This window comes from Nomascus leucogenys, chromosome 5 (assembly GCF_006542625.1).
Source record: "Nomascus leucogenys isolate Asia chromosome 5, Asia_NLE_v1, whole genome shotgun sequence".
Taxonomy (NCBI): domain Eukaryota; kingdom Metazoa; phylum Chordata; class Mammalia; order Primates; family Hylobatidae; genus Nomascus; species Nomascus leucogenys.
Genome location: NC_044385.1, coordinates 126,920,827 through 126,944,776, shown reverse-complemented (window position 1 = coordinate 126,944,776; position 23,950 = coordinate 126,920,827). Strand labels below are relative to the sequence as shown.

At 46.6% G+C, this 23,950-nt stretch overlaps 1 protein-coding gene across 5 annotated transcripts in view; it reads left to right on the top strand.

Annotated features, from left to right (window-relative positions):
* The first annotated feature begins 247 nt into the window (after positions 1-247).
* TMTC4 (transmembrane O-mannosyltransferase targeting cadherins 4) overlaps positions 248-23,950 on the top strand; it is a 70,891-nt gene continuing 47,188 nt past the window's right edge. For 2 of the 5 annotated variants that reach the window (XR_004030204.1, XM_030813643.1), the window contains exons 1-5: positions 248-469; positions 4,660-6,644; positions 10,891-11,006; positions 12,046-12,262; positions 18,747-18,834. Coding sequence is in view for 4 of the 5 variants with exons in the window: in XM_030813643.1 (XP_030669503.1) it covers positions 6,396-6,644; positions 10,891-11,006; positions 12,046-12,262; positions 18,747-18,834 (670 nt within the window). In the remaining variant the exon portion in view is untranslated. The remainder of the gene's footprint in view (positions 470-4,659; positions 6,645-10,890; positions 11,007-12,045; positions 12,263-18,746; positions 18,835-23,950) is intronic. The other 3 variants (XM_030813644.1, XM_030813645.1, XM_030813646.1) reach the window with 3 other exon arrangements.

The following is a 23,950-nucleotide window of genomic DNA, read 5'->3' as shown; positions in this document are numbered from 1 at the left end:
GGGCTCGCTCGGTTTCCCGCAGCCAGCCTCGCCCAACCCAGCTGGGGCCGCCTCTTCCCGCCCCGGCCCCGCCTCAGCTCCGCGCCCACAACCCGGCTTCCTCTTCTCCCGCCGGGTCCGTCTGTCCCTGCGCCTCCTTCGCCGCCGACTAGCGCCCCCTGGCCTGACGTCACCGGCGCGTCCGCCAATGAGCTGAGGAGGGACTTGGCTGCGGCCTGAAAGTGACGGGAGCAGCAGCCAATGGCCGGGCGGAAGGGGCGGGCTGAGACGGGTGCTGGGGGGGCGCCCGCGCGCGTGGGGAGCTGCGGGCGGCGCGGCGCGGCGCGGGGGGGCCGGGGGCGCGGCGGGAGGGGTCGGGGGGGCGGCGCGCGGGCGGCCCCTCCTCCTGCCAGGTCCGGGCGGGCGCCTGGAGCCGCCGGAGTTTCCGCACCCGGGAGGGAGATGCGGCCAGGGCTCAGGCTCCTTGCAGGTAACGCGCAGGGCGGCCCCTGCAGGGCCGAGCGCGCCGCGGGGCGAGCGGAGTTGGACGCGGAGCGGGCGCGGGCTCCCCGCTGCCGCCGTGTCCCGAGCCCCGCACGGCGGCCCGGGCCGGAGCGGCGCTGCTGGTGGAGTTGGTTCCGGGACCTGAGCTGCTGCCCGGGCCGGGGTCACGGGGCACGCGGGCCCCTGTGTGAGCCGCACATGGGACAAAGGGCGCGTCGTGGAGGCTGCGCGCCCCGCCTGCCCGCGCCGCGCTCGGGCCCCTGCGCTCCTCCGCCCGGGCAGAGGTCGCCGCCCCCAGCCCCTGCCTTCACAGCCGCGCCGGCGCTCCCTCGGCCCAGGCGCACCGGGCGCCTGCGGCGCGTCCCCGGAGCGGCCATCTGGCCGCGGGGCCCCGCGCCTGGCCGCCAGCTGGCCGCGGCGCAGGCGATGGCTGGACACAGCCGGGCCGCTTGGCCGCCTGCCCTTGGTTCCGCGGCGGCTCCCCCGCCGCGCCGCGAGCGCCTGCTACTCCACGCTCGGCTGCGGAGCGGAGCGGCGCGAGCGCGGGGCCACCGGCCCGGGGCCACTGAGCCGCCACTTCCCGGCGTGGGCTTGGAGTTTGGGGAAGCCGAGCAGGTGGCGCAGCCACTGTCCACCTCCTGCGAACTCTGCGGGGCTTCTGGTCTTGTTGATGTTGTGGCTATGGGCTGTGTGTGTGTTTTTCTTTTTTTGAAAACCACACACAAAAGAAGGGAGGAGTTAGAGGAAGGATCTAGCCACTATGAGTCATCCCACACTTCGCTCTTTCCCCGGGAGAGCAAATGCATGGGGAGAATGTCTTGAGAAACAAGTTATAGTAGGGACTGACTGGGTCCCCTCCCTATCCCTTTTCTCTGCAGTCCTGTCTGCGCCGGGCGCGTCCCAGACGGAGGTGGGGTAAAATGACGGCCAGCGCACCTAGATGGGGGAAATGGCTACAAGCTAGCAAACTGGAAACTTTCTGGGGCAGTGGAACTGTGAATATCAAACCACACACATTCTTGCTATAGGCAGCCATGGCCCTCGTGCGCTACTGAATTATAAATGGGAAGGCCGTCACAGCAGGAGGATACCTAGCCTTCAGTAGCATGTATTCAGCACTGCACGGAGGAGGGCGGTGGTGGTGGCTCGTTCCCCTGCCTTGAGGGGCCCAGGATGGGATCAGCCAGGAAACTGCCAGGCCGGGGTATGCAGGGTCACAAACGATTGTGTTCTCTAATCTGATTCCCAGAGGCGCTGTCACCTCTCAGCGTGGCAGAGGATGGCTGGCTATGTGGTTGAATGTTACAGATGAGGTAGAAAGGCTGGGCAGAGGTCAGCAGGTCCCTGGATGCATGGAGGGGAATATTCTTCTGTAGGTGGCTGCTGCTAATTTTTCCAAGGGGAAACATTTAGATTTGGTCTCGCCATTCTGTTTACTGCAGTCCAGGCTGCTGTGTCAGCTGTCATTGGGTCCTCATGGTTCACAGCTGGACGACATTTGTTTTTCGGGGGTCCCTGTGTGAGGTCTTTTTGACCTTCTCACTGATGATTAATTTGTTTTAACCTCCTGAAAACAGAGGCTCGATATGAGAAGTTTGAGAAATTGTAGGATAAAGGGACCTCTGCTTTGTTCCAGATTCAGCCCCTGTTGAGGGGCCAGTTGATTCTGTCACAGGAGTCAGGTAGCGAGCAGAACACTGACTTCATTCCTCCTGGGTTGTGCCCTCTGCTTGGCCTCTAGCTGAGGCCACAGTGGGTCTCTCTTGCTTCATAAAGTGAACTAACGATCCAGCTGTGGCAGAGGAGCCAGGGAGCCCAGGCAGGACATCATGTGGAGAAGAGGGACCAGAAAGTTCAACCTAGGGCCCATCTGGAAGAAAACAGAGCTTCCTTTCCTGTTTCATGGCCTGGGTGTAAAAAACGGTGTAAAAAATTACGGTGGTTCACACCTGTAATCCCCATGCTTTGGAAGGCCGAGGCAGGAGGATCGCTTGAAGCCAGGAGTTTGATTCCAGCCTGGGCAACATAGTGAGACCCTGTCTCTACAAAAAAATATTTAAAATAGCCAGGCATAGTGGCATATGCCTATAGTCCCAGCTACTTGGGAGGCTGAGGTGGAAGGGTCCCTTGAGCCCAGTAAGGTGAGGCTGTGGTGAGCTATGATCATACCACTGCACTCCAGCCTGGGTGGCAGAGTGAAACCCTGTCTCAAAAAGAAGGGGGAAGGGATATAGAGAGGGTGGTCCTCCGTCTCTACCACCGTACTCAGACAGGGCTTCTTTTACCTGAGTGCCAAGCCTGGCTCAGGTCATTGAGAAACAGAAGTCGTTTAGTGTTGGAGGAAGGAGAGTTGGGAACAGGGTCACTGTGTATGGTTGTACAGTTTGTGCCAGACACCTGACCAAGGAAGCCATGTGCCCTGGGTCTGCCCAAAAGAAGGGTCCGCCTTTCTCAATCGCACCAGGTCACCCGATGGGCTACTGCTGGCCCTAGTGCTCAGCCCATCTGCAGGAATAAACACTGGCAACATGGGTGTGCCCGAGACAGGCGGTCAGGGAATAGGAAACAGTGGCTAATTTCTCCAAAATCTAACAATAATGAGAACTAGTTGTTTGCATACATTTTCTCCTTTAATCCTTGCCACCACCCTCTGAAGAAAGTAGTGGTGGTACTATGTTGTGCCAGTGAGGAAATTGATTCTTAGAAAGACTAAGCAGTTCAAGGTCGTGCAGCCGGCAAGTCCAGGTTTGTCCGTCGCCAGAGCCTTTGGTCTCAACCACTGGACCAGACTGATCACTTTGCCTGGCTTGCTAACAAATTGTAGCTTTTTTGTTGTTGTTTTTGCATTTGCTAGTGAAAGGCGTTTTCCGAACTATTCCACTATGTACATTAACAGTAAATCCCTTCAAAGAAAAGAGCATTTGTGAGTATTTTCAGTGGCAGCAAAGAAGTGGGAGGCCTTGGAGAAAGGGGAAGGAGCCCCCTGAAATAGAGAAGAAGGGCAGTCACAGCAAGGAGGGGAGAGCCAGCCAGAACTGGGAAATGATGTGGGGGCAGGGGCATTGGAGGTAGGCCAGGTTTCCTGCTGTCCCTGCAAGAGCAGAGGAGGAGATATCTGACATCCGCTGAGTCAGCCATCCAGTTGACTTCCCAAGAGTCTGGACCTGGCCTCCTACCAGGGCATCTCGTTGATGGTGTGGTCCACAGTTTGCCTTATATATCCTGGGGCTGTGGCTTGGAACATGATTATTGCTTGGAACATGATTATGCTTAGAACTTATTGCTTAGAACATGTTTATGTTCTAAGCAATCTGAGATACGGTCGCTAATTTAGGAGCACAAAGTATTTCCTGATTTAGTATTCTACTTAGAAGGCCATTTGAACCTTGACTAATGTTTGTGAAATAATTTTCAAATATTTCAGACTGAAGCAGATAATATCCAGGCTCAGTGGCACACTCCTATCGTCCCAGCTACTTGGGAGACTGAGGCAGGAGGATTACTTGTGCCCAAAAGTTGAATCAAGTCTGGGCAACATAGCAAGACACCATCTCCAAAAATATATTGCATTAGCCAATAAATTCACTATTGAAACAATAAAACAGATAACGTCAAAACCGGTTACATGACCTTTTGTCAACTCATGACTCTATTGTGCATTTAAAATTGCGATGAATTATTTGTTTTCCTTCACATTTAATTTTCTAAATTTTCTTATTCTCCCCATGTTAAATCATAGTATCTTCCTAACTATTCAGTATTTGGCTTTGTTGGGGCGTGTTGTTGTTTGAGACAGGGTCTCACTCTTGCCCATGCTGTAGAGCCAAGATGTGATCTCAGCTCACTGCAGCCTGGAACTCCTGGGCTCAAGCAATACTCCCACCTCTCAGTCTTCTGAGTAGCTGGGACTGCAGACATGCGCCTCCACACTCAGCTAATTTTTACATTTTTTTTTTTTTTGTAGACACTGGGTTTCACCTTGTTGCCCAGGCTGGTCTCGAACTTCTGGGCTCAAGCCATTCACCAGCCTCGGCCTCTCAAAGTGCTGGGATTACAGGCGTGAGCCATTGCAACCAGCCTTGATTTGTTGTTTTTTAAGTAGCAGGAGTAATTTCTTTAGCTGAAATGTAAGCATAGAGGTTGGGGCCTGTGTGCTAAGCTGTGTTGTGTTTGCAGTTGTAATTTAGATTCGAGAAGTGGTTTATCCTTTGACTGGAAAAGAAAAGTAGCTGCAGTATTCCCCCAGCGCTTGCTGAGAGCATGCCTTATGCCAGGCTGTGAGGCTCGAGAGACAAGCAGTGGAAGAGTTGTGGCCTGTTTCATCTCTAGATTGTAAATCTGAGCCTCCTTCTGGCCCCTGGAAAAGGACAGCATCACCATGGAATGGTGTGTCCCGTTGCCTGTTGGATCTGTCTCCATCTTCACTCAGACAGAAGGCTATAGAAAGATGCTTGTGACTTCAGGTGGCCTATTTGGCTGGCTTCTTATTGATTCCATAATCTGGGGTATCCACTTAGAGATCCGGAAACAGATACATCCAAACTGCCTTCCCAGTCAGGGGGCTGGGATTCTCTTTCATCTCAGCAGGAAAAGAACAGGGTCCAGGTCCCTTAGTAAAGACAGGAGCCTCGGTACCAATCAACCAGATACTAAAAGGGATTTCCCACAGAAAATCATTCTGTGCCTCTGCTTTCAGCCTTCTGGAAGAAAATATTAATAATAATAGCTGGCCTCCCCTGAGCCTTCATTACAGCCAGGCAGTGCTGGGAATCCTATTTAACCCTCATGACAACTCTGGAAGGTAGGCACTCTTACCATCCCCATTTTAGTGTTGAGGAAACAGGCCCAGAGAGGTCAAGTAAGTTGCCAGAGGTACCCCAGGTCAGAACCGAGCAGTCTGACCCAAACCTGATCCTGGTAAATCCAAAGAAAGCACCTGTCCAGGATGTGGTGGGAATGGGGACAGATAAAAGTGTGAGTTTAGGGGTAGGTTGAGATTTGTTTTGGCGAATTCCAAGGCAGGAAGCTGTTAGGCACCGCTCACCACTGGGCGTTAAGATGCTTTGCAGAGGGCCGCAGGGGGTGGGCTCGGAGAGGAAAGGGGTTGTGCACAGGACCGCACAACTAACACATGGCAAGGATGAGGCACAAGCATCCCCGGCGAGAAACATTATGCCCATTTGAAAGAAAAGTTCAAAATAGTATGTATTTTTATCTTGACTCTTTCACCAGGATTGAAGGTCATATCCTCACATAGAATAGCCTCCCTTCCTTTCCTTTGTATGGCTCAGCCTTTTCTGGGACAAGATATTGTCCCCACCAGTCATTTCCTCTGTCTGTCCTCTGTGTTGAGCCAGTAGCCTAGGAACCCAGCATTCGATCCTGTGCCCCGCCTGAGGATTTCTCTGTTCGACTCCCCTGTCTCTGTGTCAGAGTCTCAGCTCCCTGGCCTGTGTGCCTGAGTGCTACAAATAGACCATAAGCTCTTTGAGAAGCAGGATTGTGTTTTACACACGACCCTCTCCCCTGCCACACACACAGTGTGCTAAAACCCAACAATGACCATTTATTGATTTTTCTTGATTGGATGAGGTAAGATGGTAACTTTTTTTTTAAGCTTTGTAAACTGGTTCAAGGACAATTAAAAATGATTTGCCCTGTGGGGTTGATGAGGATACCATTACATTCATATTTCTGAACGATATTCCAGCATCAGAAACCAAAGGGCATCTGATTTGATAGATCCTGTGGTCGGGCCCAGGAATCTGCATGTGTCCCGTGTGACTTTTCTGCCCACTAAAGTTTGGGAAGCACAGCTTCAAATTGTTAATGATCACATCCTATAAAATCATAGCATAAATGACTATCTAGCTCTTACGGTGCGCACTGCAGAAACGGTCCTACCAGTGTTGATGAATATTTATACGGTGTTGTTTTTCCTGCAGATTCCTAACCAGCATAATGCTGGAGCCAGGAGCCACCAGCCTGCAGTTTTCAGAATGGCCATGTTGGACACTGATTTGGATCACATTCTTCCATCTTCTGTTCTTCCTCCATTCTGGGCTAAGTTAGTAGTGGGATTGGTTGCCATTGTGTGTTTTGCACGCAGCTATGATGGAGACTTTGTCTTTGATGACTCAGAAGCTATTGTTAACAATAAGGTTTGTATCTCAACTCTTTTCTGGTAAACTCAACTGCCCACCTGTGTCTCAGTAATCATCTAAGTTTGTGTTGCATTGTTCTCTGTGGAATGTAGGTTAAGCATTGGCCTGGGCCCCAATGGTGCTCTCGATTTTTCTGTCTCTTTTCAACATCGCCTCCTTGATTTAGTGCCTTATTGCTGGCACCAAGGTTCCCAACCCCTGCCTGAGCTCAGGCACTCCCCTCAAGAGCTCCAGTCCACATATGGATCAAAGAGGCCGTTATTGTAAGATTACAAGGCAAGGATATTGCAGGGCATTGCAGACTTAGTATTCCAGATTTTGTGAAACATTTCCACAGTCGTTCAAAAAAAAAAAAAAAAAACCCCATCACACATTTGCTGCAGTGATGGACGGGTGTGATCACCTGCCAGAAGGTGCATCTTCAGCAGCAGGCAGGGAGCTGGCTGCCGCTTTGTCCTTCTCCAAGACTGTCAGGACAGCTTGCTGACAGCTGCTGGGGCAGGAGGAATGTGCTGCCCATGGGCGCTGCAGTTCCTGCTTGTTTCGTGTTTGGAGATTCAGAGTTGCTGAACTTGCAGAATCCCAGTTAATTTTGCTTACCAGTGGTTGCTATGTATCAGTGCAGGAAAAATGGTAATCTTTTCCACTCCCTACCCAGAGTTAGGGCAGAAGAAAGAGGTTTGTGGGAAAAGATGAAAAAGATTCAAGCAGGCTAAAAACCAGAGCAAGAAATGCAGAGGCAGGCAAGGCCCAGAGGAGAAAGAACTCGGAAATGGCACAAGTTAGAGCCTCTTGACAATCTATTATTCAGAAGATATTTTATGTGTGTTCCTTAGCCAGTGAAGACTTAGAGGAATATACACATTTAGCTCCCTACTAGATATAATTAGAGCAACTCTTTGTAACACTGTTGAATGCTCTTAAAAATTTGAAGTTATGGATTCTGCCAAGTAAGTATAAAGTCATTTTCATGCTGAAAATGTTGAGAAGAACTCTCTATATGACAAGCATGTATTGTATGGGGGGAACATGACTGATTTGCATATATTTTATTTGTGACATAATATTGCAATTGCTCTCCATTTGAGGGCACACACTAGATCATTTTTAATGTTTTAATGGGTTTTCGTTGTTGTTGTTTTTGAGACAATCTCATTCTGTTGCCCAGGCTGGAGTGCAGTGTCACGATCTTGGCTCACTACAACTTCCGCCTCCGGGGTTCAAGCAATTCTCCTGCCTCAGCCTCCCAAGTAGTTGGGACTACAGGCATCCCACGCCTGGCTAATTTTTGTATTTTTTAGTAGAGATGGGGCTTCACTATGTTGGCCAGGCTGGTCTCGAACTCCTGACCTCAGATGATCTGCCTTCTTTGGCCTCCCAAAGTACTGGATTACAGGTGTGAGCCACCATACCTGGCCAATATTTATTTTTAATTCAAGTTCTTCATTTGTAATTTTCCTCATATTCACTCAGCAGTTACCATAGATGATTCTGTTTCAGTTCTTTTTTAAACCATGCTTAAAAGAACTAAATAACTCTATACAACTGTGTCAAACTGGTGGCATTTTCATGAGGTGGGGACAAGGTCTTACTCTGTTGCCCAGGCTGGAGTGCAGTGGTGCAATCATAGTTCACTGCAGCCTCCGATGCCTGGGCTCAAGCCATCCTCCCATCTTAGCCTCCCGAGTAGCTAAGATTACAGTCATGCGCCACCACGCCCAGCTGATTTTTAAAATTTTTTTGTAGAGACAGAGTCTCACTGTGTTACCTGGTTGATCTCACCTGGCCTGAAGCGATGCTCCCACCTTGGCCTCCCAAAGTGCTGGGATAACAAGCGCAAGCCACTGTGCCCAACACAGATTGGTGGCTTAATGGCCACGGAACTGCTTTTCTTACAAAGATGCAGTTTTATTATTTAAATTCCATTATTCATTTTAGTGAGAATATCTTGACTCTTCCACTTGTGGAAAGCAGAAGACATATAAAGTGTTAATTCAGAAACCATGTTGAAAAATGTTGGTCAGCCAGGAAGAACAAAAACACGAGCCGTGTTGTATGTGGAGGCCCTGGTGTCTGGGTGTAATTCTCGTTCCTTCTGTGAGGTGAGGCAGATGAAGCCATTTCGTGGTTCTGCTGAGCATGGTCTTGGCAGTGTTTTCGGGAGCATCACACTGTGCCCCTTTTGTTAACTTGCTAGCCCTCCCTTTTTCTTTTCCTGGTTAATGAAAGGCACTTCTCCGTTCATTGGCACTGTGCCTACAGTAATGTGAAACAGGCTGTTACTGGATTTTAGTGATGTTAGAGACTGTTTTCCAGATGCTTCCTTGCAGTGTGGAGTTGCCTTTTTTGTTCCTTGAGATGATGATCTTCTTTGAGACAGTGGAGTTAGGGGGAATTTTCGACACAATACATCTTTTCCATAAATCATTGTGAGGAAGAATTGACCTTTCTTTCTGTAGCACACCCTGCTGTGAAGGCTCCACTTAATCAAATATTTAGAGCCTCGTTGGTGTTCATTTCCTGTTCAAAGGGAGGAAAAGATCCTCTGCCGAAGCCCTTCACAGCTGACCGGGTACTTCTGTAAGAGGGTAGAAGAAGGTAGGCTTCCAGGCTTGTCACTGAGTCAACGAAGGGAGCAGGTGCCTCACATGACCTTCACAGAATCTCTAACCTGCTCTTGGGGAGTGGTCAGTGTGCTCCCGGCGTCTGAAGCCGATCCCCATGGAAGCAAATGTCACCCTTAACAGTGGACATCAGTGACCAGCTTTGCATCTGTCACCTCTTTTCAAGCCTTTCCCTTTGAGTCAGCAAGCACTTAAGTCACAAGTGCTGAGCCGCACAGTGGGTGTGGACCTTTGTTGCTCTTTGGGACCACCCATCATTTGACCCATTTCTGTTTGGGGCATTCTTAGGTGCTCAGAAGACAATTTGATTAGGGAGCTGGTACAGATGGGCTGTCCCATCAGATGCGCCCACCTGTTGGAGTCAGGAACTGGTCACGCGAGGTGGGGGCCCAGAGGCAGCCAGACAGACTCTGCGAGGTGCCCAAAGCATGATTTGTGGCTTTGCTCCTGCCACGTGGCCCTGCCCTGGCTTTCCAGGCCACAGGAGGGTCTGTGAGCTGCACACTCCCCTTTGAAGAATTCCCTTTTTGTTTAAATTAATCAGAGTTTGGTTACTGCAATGAAGAATCTTGACTGACAACCCAGGGAAATGATGAGCATGTTGTAATTTCTAGTCCGTAAAACGTTCCTGTTTAATTATGCTTTAAAGAGAAAGTTAATCTGTCATTTTTCTTACTTACTCCACCACAGTGCCTTCTTTGCCTGTCTTCTCATTAGACACAATTTAAGCCATCTACTTTCATCTTTTAAATGTAAAAAAAAATGCATTTTTAAGCATCTGTAGTATAGTACCAAATTAAATTATCTCAGCAGTAAGAGCGGTACAGTGTTTTTTTTTAATATTTAGTGATTTTTATCAAGAAAAATTAAGGTTTTTTTTCTGATTTCATAGTCTGCTTAGCTCATGATCAAAAATGGAAACTTAAAAAAAAGTTTATCCATACTTATGTTTTAATTGGGACATTTTGGTAAGTTACCTTATTTAATAGATATGAGAGGTTAATAGTTATCTTATTTAGCTGTGTGGTCCACTTATTTGACACGTATTAAGCACCTTCTGTATACAGCCAGCAAACCCAGATGTGGCCCAGTCCTTATGGAGCCCAGTCTAGTGGCACAGACAAATAGTCACGTGACTGTAAGTCTCCAGGGTGCCACGCATTGCTTGACAGGGTGAGATGCCCAGAGGCCCACGGAAGAGGGATGGGATCAGCTCAGGAAGGACAGAGCCGGGCAGCTGGGAGATGAATGGGGGGAGGAGTTGAGCCGTGAAGAGTTGAGGGTGACTGTCCAGGGGTGACCCGCACATGCAGAGCCTCTGGGTTGGGAGCTGGCAGAAGCACAGCGCCAGAGCCATGGGCCTGCAGAGTTCGGGGGAAGCCAGGGTCTGCAACAGCCGCTTCAGCATATCAGCTATGTCCCAGGAGGGTGAAAGCTGATTGGTGTTTGAAGCCTGGTGGGGTGAGCCCATGTGTATTTTGAGATATCAACATAGAGAACACGTTGGGCACAGCAGCCCTGCTAGGAGGCCTGACTGTATCCCGGGTGAGAGATCGAGGAGCTTGGCTTAGGGCTGATGGGAGACCCTTGTCCAGAACATCCCCTTTGTGACCCTGCAGGACCTCCAAGCAGAAACGCCCCTTGGGGACCTGTGGCACCATGACTTCTGGGGCAGTAGACTGAGCAGCAACACCAGCCACAAGTCCTACCGGCCTCTCACTGTCCTGACTTTCAGGTAAGCCTTGACGTCGAAGGGCCTGGGAAGGTCACTCCCAGCTTGTGTGTGACATTGGATACAGGTGTGTGTCACCAGGTTCTCAGCATTCAGGAGTCCAGTCAGTGGCTCCAGGTGGGGTCTGAGCTGCTCATATACATGGGTCTCTAGGTGCAGAGAAGGCCAGCGTGGCCCCTGTGAAGGATGGCATGCACATTGGTAGTGTTTCATATTTTTCTCAGTTCTTGGAGGTTTGACCCTTTGCTGGTTAACACCAATGGAATAATATGAGTGAAAGCAACATGGGGCCTCGATGAAACTAATTTTTTTCATTACAGAAATAAATAAGGTATAAATCTTCCTACTGTTACCAAGTCAATATGCAAAAGCAATATGCTGCTTAAAAACAATCCCCCCTCCGTTAATCAGGGAGCCACTTGCACTGAATAGATGCATTCACCTCACAAAGGTTCTCGTCCATACCTGCTTCTCGGGTGCATTTAAACACTTGTGTGTAGACGTCCCACAGGAGCATGGGAGTGGTGAATTGGAACCACCAGCAGCTGAGAAGCAGTCAGAATAGGAATCCCTGCCAGCGGAGGGTGTTTCGTTGGGGGAAGGCTGGTGGGCATACTGATAAGGAGCCCTTTTTTGGAGGATAAGCAAGTTATAAGACTATCTTAAATCCAGGTTCCTAGGGGGTAACCATGAGTAGTGTGTGGAATATTATATCTTCTTGGAATGCAGCCTTGCCCCTTCTGCACTTAAAACATCGTCTAGCTTTCCTTTTGATTTTCCTCTGCAAGTTGCTTCAGTGCCACTCCCCTTGGACACATCTGTTTCATCCCTTTTTCCCTGTAGTTAATTACATTCCCACCTTTTCCACAACCTTCTTAGCTCAACAAGCATTATTTATCTTGATGCTATTTTTATCAAGCTGGCACAAAGTCTTCCGCTTCTCTTTTTAATGTTTCCACACACAAGCCTTCTCCTCTAGACCATTGCCATTTCTTGCCGCATGCTGCTGCGCGTGTACCCTGAACACCCTGTGTTTCTGCAGGATTAACTACTACCTCTCGGGAGGCTTCCACCCCGTGGGCTTTCACGTGGTCAACATCCTCCTGCACGGTGGCATCTCTGTCCTCATGGTGGACGTCTTCTCGGTTCTGTTTGGCGGCCTGCAGTATACCAGTAAAGGCCGGAGGCTGCACCTCGCCCCCAGGGCGTCCCTGCTGGCCGCGCTGCTGTTTGCTGTCCATCCTGTGCACACCGAGTGTGTAAGTGTCGTCTGCCCGAGGCATCTGTATGCACGTGAGAAGCGATATGACACCCCCATGTCACCTGGTTTCCTAAAACAGGCTCCCTTTATGTACCCATCTTGGTTCCAGAGCTGGAGAAAGTCTACTCCATAATATACTCTAGAAATAGAAAGGACACTACATAAATACCCTGCCAGACATTTGAAACAATTCTGTCTGGGGCAGAGACATCTCTCTTGTGAAAAAAAAATGCAGAGCACCATATTGGTGGAGACTGTGTAATAAGGTATGGTATGATCTCTGGTGATGCTGTTTAGCTTCTAGGATAACACCAGCTGTGAAGGCATGGATGTTAAATATTGCCGGACTTGGGGTCTGAAGTTCAGAGGCTAAGAACTGTTCTTCAGTGGAGGGTCTGATGCAGTGTTTCTGTGTTCGCTGACAGCTTTATGATTTATAAAATCCTTTCTTAGACTTAACATGATTGTTATGAAAACGCTGCAACATCAGCTGGGCTAGTACAACAGTTTCCACTTTAGGGATGAGGGAACGGCCTGGTAGGATAAAAATTTATCCAGGGTGAGGAGCAAGTGGATGTCGGGCAGGACTTGAATTCTGGGCTTCCCAGGCCTCCACTGAGGAGATGCTGACGTACTTGGTATTGAACCGGAAAGCGGTGCCCGCACCCTGCTGGGGAGCTGCTCGTGAAGTCTCTCCACCCTCCTCCACCTCACCCTGATCACCTGGGGGAGAGGATCACACAGGGTGAGGTGGAGGAGAGTGGAGAGACTTCACAAGCAGCTCCCCAGCAGGGTGCAGGCATCGCTTTCCAGTTCAACACCAAGTACATCAGCATCTCCTCAGTGGAGGCCTGGAGGCTGCGTCTCCATCCCATCAAGCTGCCTCTGTGTATTTGGAATAGGCTGTGCTGGGATTTCACTAGACATTTGTGAAGTTTTCAGGAACCGCCCCCTGCACCACCATGTGGACCCTTTGAAAATGCAAAAGGCAGCATGTTTGCTGAGGGACAAGATTTGACTCGAGTCATTCACTGTGTGAGCACGAAGTGCCTAAAATAATCACATACACTTTATTACTTCTCTCACAGTAGACTTCTCATTTCATAGGGATTGAAATCTTTGCATTTAACCAATTGCATGTTGCTTCTTGAAGTTTCAAGATGCTGAGCAGAAGTCCTGTTTTTAGCATCTGACTTTATTAAATTGTCTATTCTTCAGTATCAAGAGTGTTGTGGAGTTGTTATCACACCCTCCTCCTGATATCTTTTTAAATCTTTATTTTTTACCTCAGCAAATTCAGAGAACGTTAAGGGCTGGATAGGCTGGGGACTGCTGTGTAAAAATTTAGTTATAAGCTCTTTATACATAACTGTGACTGAATTAGACTTTGTTTCAATCTGAGTTCTCTCTGGGACCCAGATATAGTGCAGCCATTGATCCTGAATAAGGGACTGGAAGAGAGGGATTCACTGGAGAAGTACTGATTCTGTCTTCCTTCTCGTCTAATTTAGCATGATCTTAAAAGCAAAATGAAATACTTGAATTATTAGCCAAGGAAAGTTTTCCAAAATTCTCATTTTAAATATTCAAAAGTTGATTTATAAAAAGGTTTCAAGTGCCAACAAGTATAACTGAATGTGCTTACACACGTACACACTCACACACACACATTCTCTCTCACACACACTCACACTCCAGGTAAATGCAACCTGGGAACGTGGTAATCTTGGAAGTCCACATTCCAGATGGTTAAAAGGAAACTGAGGTAGACTAGCTCTAGGAGAAAAGGGAGCATTTGAAAAACCTCTTTATCTCTTTCCCTCCCCACCATGACATCCATTCAAACTCAGATTTCAAGAAATACTTGTGGATAATTAAGAGTTAGCATTGTAAGACAGATATTTTGTATGTTTACCTTTCAGCGTTTCCGCAGATAGTATTCAGTTTCCTTGTGTCTGCATTCCCCTGTTGTCTCCTACCCTGCAGTTAAAAATTCTAGCTTTAGGCCAGGCACAGTGGCTCACACCCGTAATCCCAGCACTTTGGGAGGCCGAAGCAAGTGGACAACTTGAGGTCAGGAGTTCCAAACCAGCCTAGCCAACATGGCGAAACCCCGTCTCTACCAAAAATACAAAAATGAGCCGGGCATGGTGGTACCCACCTGTAGTCCCAGCTACTCGGGAGAGTGAGACAGGAGAATCACTCGAACCCAGGAGGCAGAGGCTGCAGTGAACGAAGACCATGCCACTGCACTCCAGCCTGGGCGATAGAGCAAGACTCTGTCTAAAAAAGAAAAATTCCAGCTTTAAAAACATGCAAAGAGTGGAACACCCAAGGAAACGGGTGGCAGGCAAGTTCCTCCCAGGTGTTGGCCAACACCGAGGAGCCAGCCCCACTTTCTGGCTGGCTGGGCCAGCAGCCTGAATGATGGCCTTAGGCATAGCAGCCCCAGCCACATTCATCCTTGTGGGATGAGGACAATGGGGATTTGGGTAGTAAACTGCCTCAGTTTACCCCATTTGTCTCAGTGTACATTTATTAAGAGATAGTAATAGCAGTATAGGCTCCTGCAGTTTTTAGTGACATGAATTTCTTTTTTTTTTTCTTTTCTTTTTTTTTTTTGACACACAGTCTCACTCTGTCACCCAGGCTGGAGTGTGGTGGCGCAGTCTTAACTCACGCAACCCCCACCTCCCGGGTTCAAGTGATTCTCCTACCTCTGCCTCCCGAGTAGCTAGGACTACAGGCGTGCACCACCACACCCGGTTAATTTTTGTATTTTTAGTAGAGATGGGGTTTCACCATGATGGACAGGCTGGTGTCGAACTCTTGGCCCCAAGTGATCCACCTGCCTCAGCCTCCCAAAGTGCTGGGATTACAGGTGTGAGCCACTGCACCTGGCCTAACATGAATTTCTTTATATTAACATTTATATTAATATGTGTTAGGTCTTTACCACTCTCCAGCATTTCACACTGAAAATGATTTTGCCCACTGCAAATAAGCACCTGAATTTTCCAGTCTTCTAGGGTGATCAGCCATCTAGTGTGCCTGAGATTGAGAGGGTTCTGGGACTGGGGACTTTCCATTTTAAAGCAACAACAGCCGGGCAAATGGGGATGACTTGGGCACCCCACAGTCTTGGCCTCTCCTGGCCTCTGCTTGGTGATGCTGTAATTGCAATCGGTATTTTGTGCTCCTTAACTCCTGGGAATGTCTCTCTTTTTCTAATGAGCCACCGCACATTGCTCCAAGTGGTTTGTAGACACCCAAAGCCTCTGACAGGCCAGTCCCCACTGCAGGGAGGAGAGCCTGGGAGGGCCACACAGCCCCTGGTCTGCTGGTGGCTCTCCAGCTCTGTGTGGCCATTAGCAGGAGGACCCCAGCGCTTCCCTGAGGACAGAAGTGGCTTGTGTGGGCTTTCCTTTTTGTTTTCCTCAAAGTGTTGGGGAAGATTTCACTTTGGCTGAATTCCAACATCTAGGAGAGAAGCTCGGGCCCCCTTAAGAGTTCTGCCCGTAGCCAGGTGTGGTGGTGTGCGCCTGGAGTCCCAGCTACTTGGGAAGCTGAGGCAGGAGGACGACTCAAGCCCAGGAGTTTGAGGCTGCAGTGAGCTATGATCACACCAGTGCACTCCAGCCTGGAGAACAGAGTGAGACCCTGTTTCTAGAAGTAAAAAATTAAACAAAATGTTTAAAAAGAATTCTGTCTATCTAATGAACCCAGACTTTAATCCAGAAGGAATCGGGAGGGGAAACTTTCCCCATCGCCCTAATTTCTTTTCATGGCCCCCATGCAAATTGTACCTACTGGGGAAACAATGGTGCCGCCTGCTTTATGGATTCAGAGGGATTGCAGTGATTTCTCCAGAAAACTCTGAGTGTTTCACAGTATTTGTGAGAAAAAAAATAGCCTTTATAGAAAAGTTTGCCTAAAAATACATATTATGCAAATATCAGAAAAGGAAAAGAAAATGTTTTCTTGCTTATGTACATTCTCATACAGTGATTGGATACAGTCCCTCCTTGGGTAGTTTTTTAACATTCTTTTAGTGAAATCTCTCTTAATTACTATCCCCAAAAAAATCATTGTAAATACTAAATGCTCTCTTGCTTTAAAACACTTCCCATACTTTAAAAATTTTGTTTTTCTTTATGTCAGGGAACATAATGTACATTGCTTAAAGTCGTGGGATGGTCTTCAACAATTAGCAGAAAGAAACATTTCTGTAAAAATAAGCTTTTGATGTTTAAATTTCATTTTTGGTGATTCTTCAAATCTACCCTAGCCACCCTGATAACAAGTAGTTTAGGCAGCCTGGCCCTCCTGGGCCCTAGCCCTAGTATTTTTCCAAACCACTTCCTTCCCCCTCACTCACCTCACTTCCCCTTGGTCTCTGACACCTGCTCCTCCTGTTTCCTGTGACCCTGTTCTCTGTGGTCCCCTTCGGACAGGCTCGTCTGGATTGGCGTTTATTGCTTTCTCTTCTCTAAAGGGTTGGGATTCCAGTCCATCCTCAGGTGCTGTAGATAGTCACAGCTCTGAGACGCTCCTGTCCCCTCTCATGTCCTCCTGGCGTGAGGACCACAGAGCCAGGATGCACCAGCTGCCTCCTCACTCACCCAGGGCTGCGGAGATGATACCTGAGCTTCTGCATCCTTTGTCCTTTGCCTTTCTGCTACTCCTGTTCATAGACACGCCCCATAGGACCCACCGGGGAACTCACAGTGAGCTGCACCCACCCTGTACCAGGCTCTGTTCTGTGCGGCTGCATCTCTGACTATTTTACTGTGTCCCTGATGGAGTGAGTTTCCAGCCCTGAGTATTCCAGAGCGCTCATTGCATATTCATTTCATTCATAAAGCAATCGGATTGTTCCCCTCCAGCATACTGGCATACTTGTTCCAGATCTGTTAAGCCTTTGTTTTGTCCCTGGCTTCCTTCTCGGTAGTGTTTGTGTGTCTGTGTGGTGTTCGTTGGGTGGATTTATCAGCTTATTCAATTTTCCCAGCCATCACCTGACACCACGGGCTGCCACGTACCCACCATCAGGAGGTCACAGTTGCAGTGATGAATGGTCCTCGGCATTTCATGTATAACCAGTGTAGGGGAATCTGCTCCTAAAAGACATTCTGTTTTAGCTATTGACTGCACATGAACTTGAGAATCATATGTAAATATAGTAATTTCATAGTCAGTGTATATTTTCTTATCTTGATTTATAGAAGAGTCCTTTATTCTGCAGCTCATATATCACATCCCCATCCTCTGGGAGGGGATTAACCTACCAGCCTTCAAAGTGATACCTGGACAATCACAGCAGAAGCTTTGGTTCACGTCACATTCAGGTGCCAGTTAGTAAAGAATCCCACCTAAGCTAGTCCAGTACTCCTGGGGGGAATTCTGTGTCATTCATCACCGTACAACATTGGGAGAACAATTACTGGAATAATCAGCCTGAAGAAAGAAACACATAGTTGATATTGCTTCATTCTCACTGAGGAAAGGAAGGGTAGAGTCACCATGTGGAAAATGTGGGAAAGAAATGGCAGAAATTATATTCTGTTCTCATCCTAGTTGTTAATCACTCTTGAAGTATTTGGCTTTCCAGGTTAACCCACTTTATCAGTTTGGTCTGAAGGGAAGAAAAAAGAGCAGAGGCAGCTTTGAAGGATTACTCCTGTGTCTTTTTCTATCAGCAGGACGGCTTTTCACACTTCTCTCACACCTTTCTGTCCTTCATGTTTCCAATCACATTTTATTTTTTAAATATCATGCCCTTTGAGCTGATAACATTTTCCAATTGAAAACCCACTTTGTGACCTCAGAAGACTTAAGTCTTTGGAGCTGTTGGGTATCGTGTGTTAAAGAACATAGCTTTTACGGCACATGCATATCGCCGTCTGTCCAGCAGAATAGCTAGCAGCAGGTTCAAACCAATCCAGTGTTCTCTTGAAGCAGTTAAGTCAAGTCCTACACCCAAAAGGGAGGAGAGAGAACCGATTGTAAGATAACACCAAGTGCTATTGCACAGCTACATTGTGTATTTATTTTAATAGGTGGCAGAGTCAAGGAAGTTTCTTGTTGTATATGTCTAAAGAATTTGGTTTTGGCTAGACACGGTGGCTCACACCTATAATCCCAGCACTTTGAGAAGCAGAGGTGGGTGGATCGCTTGAGCCCAGGAGTTCAAGACCAGCCTGGGCAACATGGTGAAACCCCGTCTCTACAAAAAAATACAAACGTTAACCAGCTGTGGTGGTGTGCACCTGTGCTCGCAGCTACTCAGGAGGCTGAGATGGGAGAATTGCTTGAGCCCAAGGGGGTTGAGGCTACAGTGAGCCAAGATCACACTGCTGTACTCCAGCCTGGGTGGCAGAGTGAGACCCTGTCGCAAAAAAAAAAAAAGTTATGTCTCCTAAGTTTAGGATTTCCTTAAATGTGTTTTATGTAATTCTTTATTTTCTTCCCCCTCTTTTAAGGTTGCTGGTGTTGTCGGCCGTGCAGACCTCCTGTGTGCCCTGTTCTTCTTGTTATCTTTCCTTGGCTACTGTAAAGCATGTAGAGAAAGTAAGCATTCCATTTGCCTTCTTAATTTTCCACCTTCTTCATGTTTTTGTCCTGTTGAGCAGTGTCTTAACACATGGGAAAGAATCCGTCTATGTGAGTGTGTCACTCTGAGGGGATGTGGGCCAGAGGATGCATAAACTCTCTTTAGATATGTATGTCTATTTGTGCCATTGCTTTTTCATAATGCAAAGCTCTGACACTGGTGTTCACATTGTGGCCTATCCTATTAGGTATTGAGACCAAGAGCAGAAGCAGCAGAAGCAGGATTGAGTTTTGCTATTGAGACCAAGAGCAGAAGCAGGATTGAGTTTTGCTATTTTATTTCCTGCAAAATTATAGGATTGCGAACGATTCCAGGACAGGCTGTCCTGTTTTTCCTAGGTATTTATTGCCCAGCTATCCTTTCATAGCTTCCAAAGGTGGCTTGGAAAGAGCCAGGGAGATTTTTCATACACTGTCCCTCCTTCATCCCATCCTGTCCAGACTGAACCCAGGCTCAGGCCCTGTCTTGGAGCACCTGCGACTGCCCTAAGGCACAGCAGAAAGGTGACCCCAGTGGCCCTAGCCTCTGCCAGTGCCCACTCAGGGCATGGTTACACCCAACCACGCCCACCCCCTTTTATTATTATTACCTTATCATGCCTGGATAAAACCACCACTTCTTCCCATCACTCATCGGTTTTCTGATACATTAGAGATTTTGGGGACAGCTGAGCAGAACACCTTCAAGTATTGAGAATAGTGGTGGTAACTTTTCTTCCTGTAACTTAGCAATAATGCACTTCAGTCTCTTCCTGGGGTAGGGGTCTCCCCACGTATGATGATTATAAATCTCCCAAGAGACACACAGCCACCAGAGACCTGGCGAGGTTGCATTGGCCGACCCCATAATGAATTCAGCACCATCGTGTTACTCTTCATGAGACAGTGAATCAGTAACGGGACTCGGAGGGAGGGGTCCCTTCACTACCTCACTGTTAATGTTCACTACAGATAATGGTTCTTCCTTTTCAGAAGTTGGCAATTAAATCTGAATTTACAGATACAGATAACAGTTTATCAGAAATCATATTTTTCCTGAAGAAAATTTAAAATTAGGAGTTGTGAGCCTGGTGCGGTGGCTCACGCCTGTAATCCCAGCACTTTGGGAGGCCGAGGTGAGCAGATCACTTGAGGTCAGGCGTTCGAGACCAGCATAGCCAACATAGTGAAACCCCATCTCTACTAAAAGTACAAAAATTAGCCAGGCGTGGTGGCGGGCGCCTGTAGTCCCAGCTACTCGGGAGGCTGAGGCAGGAGAATCGATTGAACCCGGGAGGCGGAGGTTGCAGTGAGCCAAGATTGCGCCACTGCACTCCAGCCTGGGTGACAGAGTGAGACTCCGTCTCAAAAAAAAAAAAAAAATAGGGGTTGTGGCTTTTCTCAAAGACAACTCTAAAGTTTCTGAAAGTGCCATTTTATTTATTTTAACATAATTTTAACACATCCTCCCCTAAAGTCACTACTCCCTGTTCTGAATGGATTTCAAAGACATCAGAGTGATTTTTGAGGAAAGTACTAAACCTTGATAGATTTAACGTGTGGGGGACATCATTTAGGAGATATGATAGAACCTGTCACTACTTCTAAAGATTGCTCTTGTGAAATAATGAAAAAGCTATTATGATACCAAACACTCTTCCATCAAGTGAACAGATACATGTATTGGCCTCCTTTAATGGTGTATTCTCACAGAAAAGTGAAAAGGCTAGACATTTTATATTCTTTTTCTGGAAACTTTTACTAACATTTTCTCTTTTAATTCACAAATTTGTATATTAATATATATTACATATATATTTTTGATACATTTGTAAATTATAAAATTATTTCCAAATATCCATACAAAAGATACTTTTTTAACAAAGCTTTTGGCAAGAAACCAACACCAAAGTTAAAGGTACTTAAATATGTGATGGCTGTTCCATTAGTTAACACTTTGACTTATGAGAAATAGGCAAAGTATATTTCAATACTGGCATAAAGATATTAACTGTAAGTACCAACGTGACCTTTCTTTTTTGACCGGTAACATTCTTTTAGCATTTATAATGTTAATTTTAAAATTGGAAAGGAATTATGAAGCCTTTAATGTGAAGTTTGTAGATGTTTTTGAGAATGTTAACCTGGGCATTTTTGCATTTGCAAACCGATAGCAGTGGTAGATGTGGGTTCCATAGAAACCTTTTTAAGATGACTAGATTTTGACTTGGTTGAAGTTACTTGGGGCAGTTAAAAGACAGATGGGTGGACTGGGAAGCCTTTGAAGAATGCTTTCTGTTGACCTCTTGTCTATAAGCTGCCCCGTCTTCATGGGATCTGTTCTCTTGTTAACATGAACCCTCTTGAGGAAAAGGAGAGCGTTAATTTAAAGGGAGCCGATGGAGTCACCTCCAGAGTGGTCTGTGGGCCTTTGCAGGCACCAGCAGCTTCTTTGGTCTTTGGAAAATACAAAACTACAGTAGTTTGCATCTTATGCTTATCCAGGCTTTGGTGTCTTGACCCTGAAACTGATTGTTGGTCATGCATTTTGTGTCCTTCCTGTCCCCTCATGGTGTCCACATGCCCTGGCAGGCTTTGAGTTACGGATCATCACAGTTTTTCTCGGCAGTGTAAAGTGGAGGGTTTAAAACACCCATCCTCGAGCTGCAGTTCCCATCATTTGGAATTGGCTTTCACTGCTATTCTCCATTCCCACTCATCGCTTCCAGATTTCCAACAGAATGATTGGATTCTGCCTCAATTCCATCACAGGCCTGGAGGTGCCAAGCCACGTGGATTCTTGAGAGAGGGCCTTAGACACACTGTGACCAGCTTACTTGGGGGAGTCCCCTGTGTCCCACATGTGAACAGGTCTCTGACCCCTCCCCAACAAGGTGCTGTGCCCTGACACCCACCCTCTGTCACTTCAGGACCTCAGGACTGGATGCCTATCCCCATCCATCTCGTTCCCTGGCCCGGCGACATCAGAACAGCCCCTCACGCTGCCAGCCCGTCTCTCCCCTCCTCCTCACAACTCCCAAAATTCCCTTCTTCTGAGCAACCCCAGAACCCAGAACCGGGGCTAATGAAATCTGCTGGAGCCTGTCCTAGTCTCTTAGCAGAGGCACTGTTTTTAGCAACTTTTCTGTTTCTGATTTTCCATACTCCTTTTTAAACATGCTAAGAATAGAATGTGCTTCTTTGTTGATAGATTACAACCCTTTGGAATAATCCTTGAACATCATGTTAATGATCAGTTCAGTTCGTAGGGGGCTTAAGAGTCTTTTTTAGGAGGAGAAAACTTTCTGCAAATTAATAATACCTTTACAGAGAAGAAGCAGTAAGAGCCCCATATGCAAAAATAATTATGGTTAAGGTGTTCATAAAAGGCCGTGGTTTCTGATTCTGTTCTAAAATAGTATAAAGGCTTATTGATTTTAGTCATTCATTCCATCACCAATAGTTAATCAAACTTTAAGGGCGTTTCTTGTACTAGGTCCGGTTTCCGGTGCTGGGGATACAAAGACTAGAGCAACAAAGTTCATGCCCGCTTACTGTAACTCCAGCACATTTTGATTAAAATAAAGCTTCCATGATTCAGAATGCCTACAATCAGTATATTCTGGTTCTCCTTCCTTTCCTGTTGACTTTTTCCTTCCTGTACCCCTCATAGCAGGCACTCAGTAAGGATCCTTTCTTTTCATGCTGTGTTTATGCAGAATGGGAGGCCATGGCCTTTGTTCTACTAATTTCCTTCATCTTCTATTAAATTTCCTTCAGTACAACAAAACAGAGCTCTTGATCCTAATGAAAATGCAGGTGCTTATATATTTTCATTTGGATCAAAAGCTCTGTTCATTTGGAGTTTGAGATATCTTAAACAGTCACATGTTTATTTATTTATTTATTTTGAGACCAAGTCTCACAATGTTGCCCAGGCTGGAGTGCAGTGGTACAATCTCAGCTCACTGCAACCTCTGCCTCCCAGGTTCAAGCGATTCTCCTGTCTCAGCCTCCAGCCATGTTTTTATTTTACCCTATCTAGTCAGTACAAATTGTACAAAAAGCCAGGTGGTAAACACATGTATTTATTGTCATTGCAGTGGTGATTTCTTGTTCCAAGTGCCCATGTCTATAAATGTTCGGCAGAGAATAAAAACTAACTCTTTTGTGGTAGACAAGTCATTATTTATTGAGATACAAATAATAATGCTATTTAATGTTTAAATTTCAGGTTTAAAGTAACGCTGGTCTTTGTACTTTTGGGATCTGAACATAAATTCAAAGAAAGGCCTAAAATGAGAGGAACAAATTTAATATTATAAGGGAACAAAAAATTAAGTACTCTGAAATTAATGATTCAACTAGTTAATAAGTTCTTTCAGAGAATACTTTCTTTGGTAACATCATTAACTTTTTTTTTGGATGAGATGTCTTTATTATAAAGCTCTGGACGATCTTTAACTGCTTGAGTTTATTCACAAGCAATCCCGTCCTAACCTCTGGAATCCTAGTATTTTCAGAAAATGAAAAATGTACTCACATAACATTTCTGGGGCTCTGCCTTCTTTTTTTTTTTTTTTTTTTTTTTTTTTGGTGCATAAAAAGAATGTCTAACAAGATCTTTGCAATAGAATTTTTTAAAAGTAGATGTCCTTATAAAGGAAACATACATTTTCTTTAAAAAAAAAAAACCAAAAAACAACAACAACAAAAACACTAAGTGAGATGAAATCAGTGGCACACTGGGTATTACTTCTGAATGCCCAAAACAAAAAGTGTTATTCTTACAATGAGGCATCTTGTATTTACATCTCTCTTAAAGCCTGGTATTTCAGATTGGAAACAGATCATCTCTGCACATTAAACTGGCTAGAATAGCCAAAACAATTTTGTTTCTAAACTAATACGTTAAAATACTTGTCTCATGGCAGTTAAGACCAAAAGAAGAAATTTAGTCTCATTTATAGTGGAGAGAAGAGAGTCTTTTCCAGAGGGGGATGGCTTTTTTATATACCTAGAACAACCATTTTAAGTTCTAAATTCTTATTCATAATATCAAAGGCAGGATCTCAAATCTCCATTGTTCTTAAGC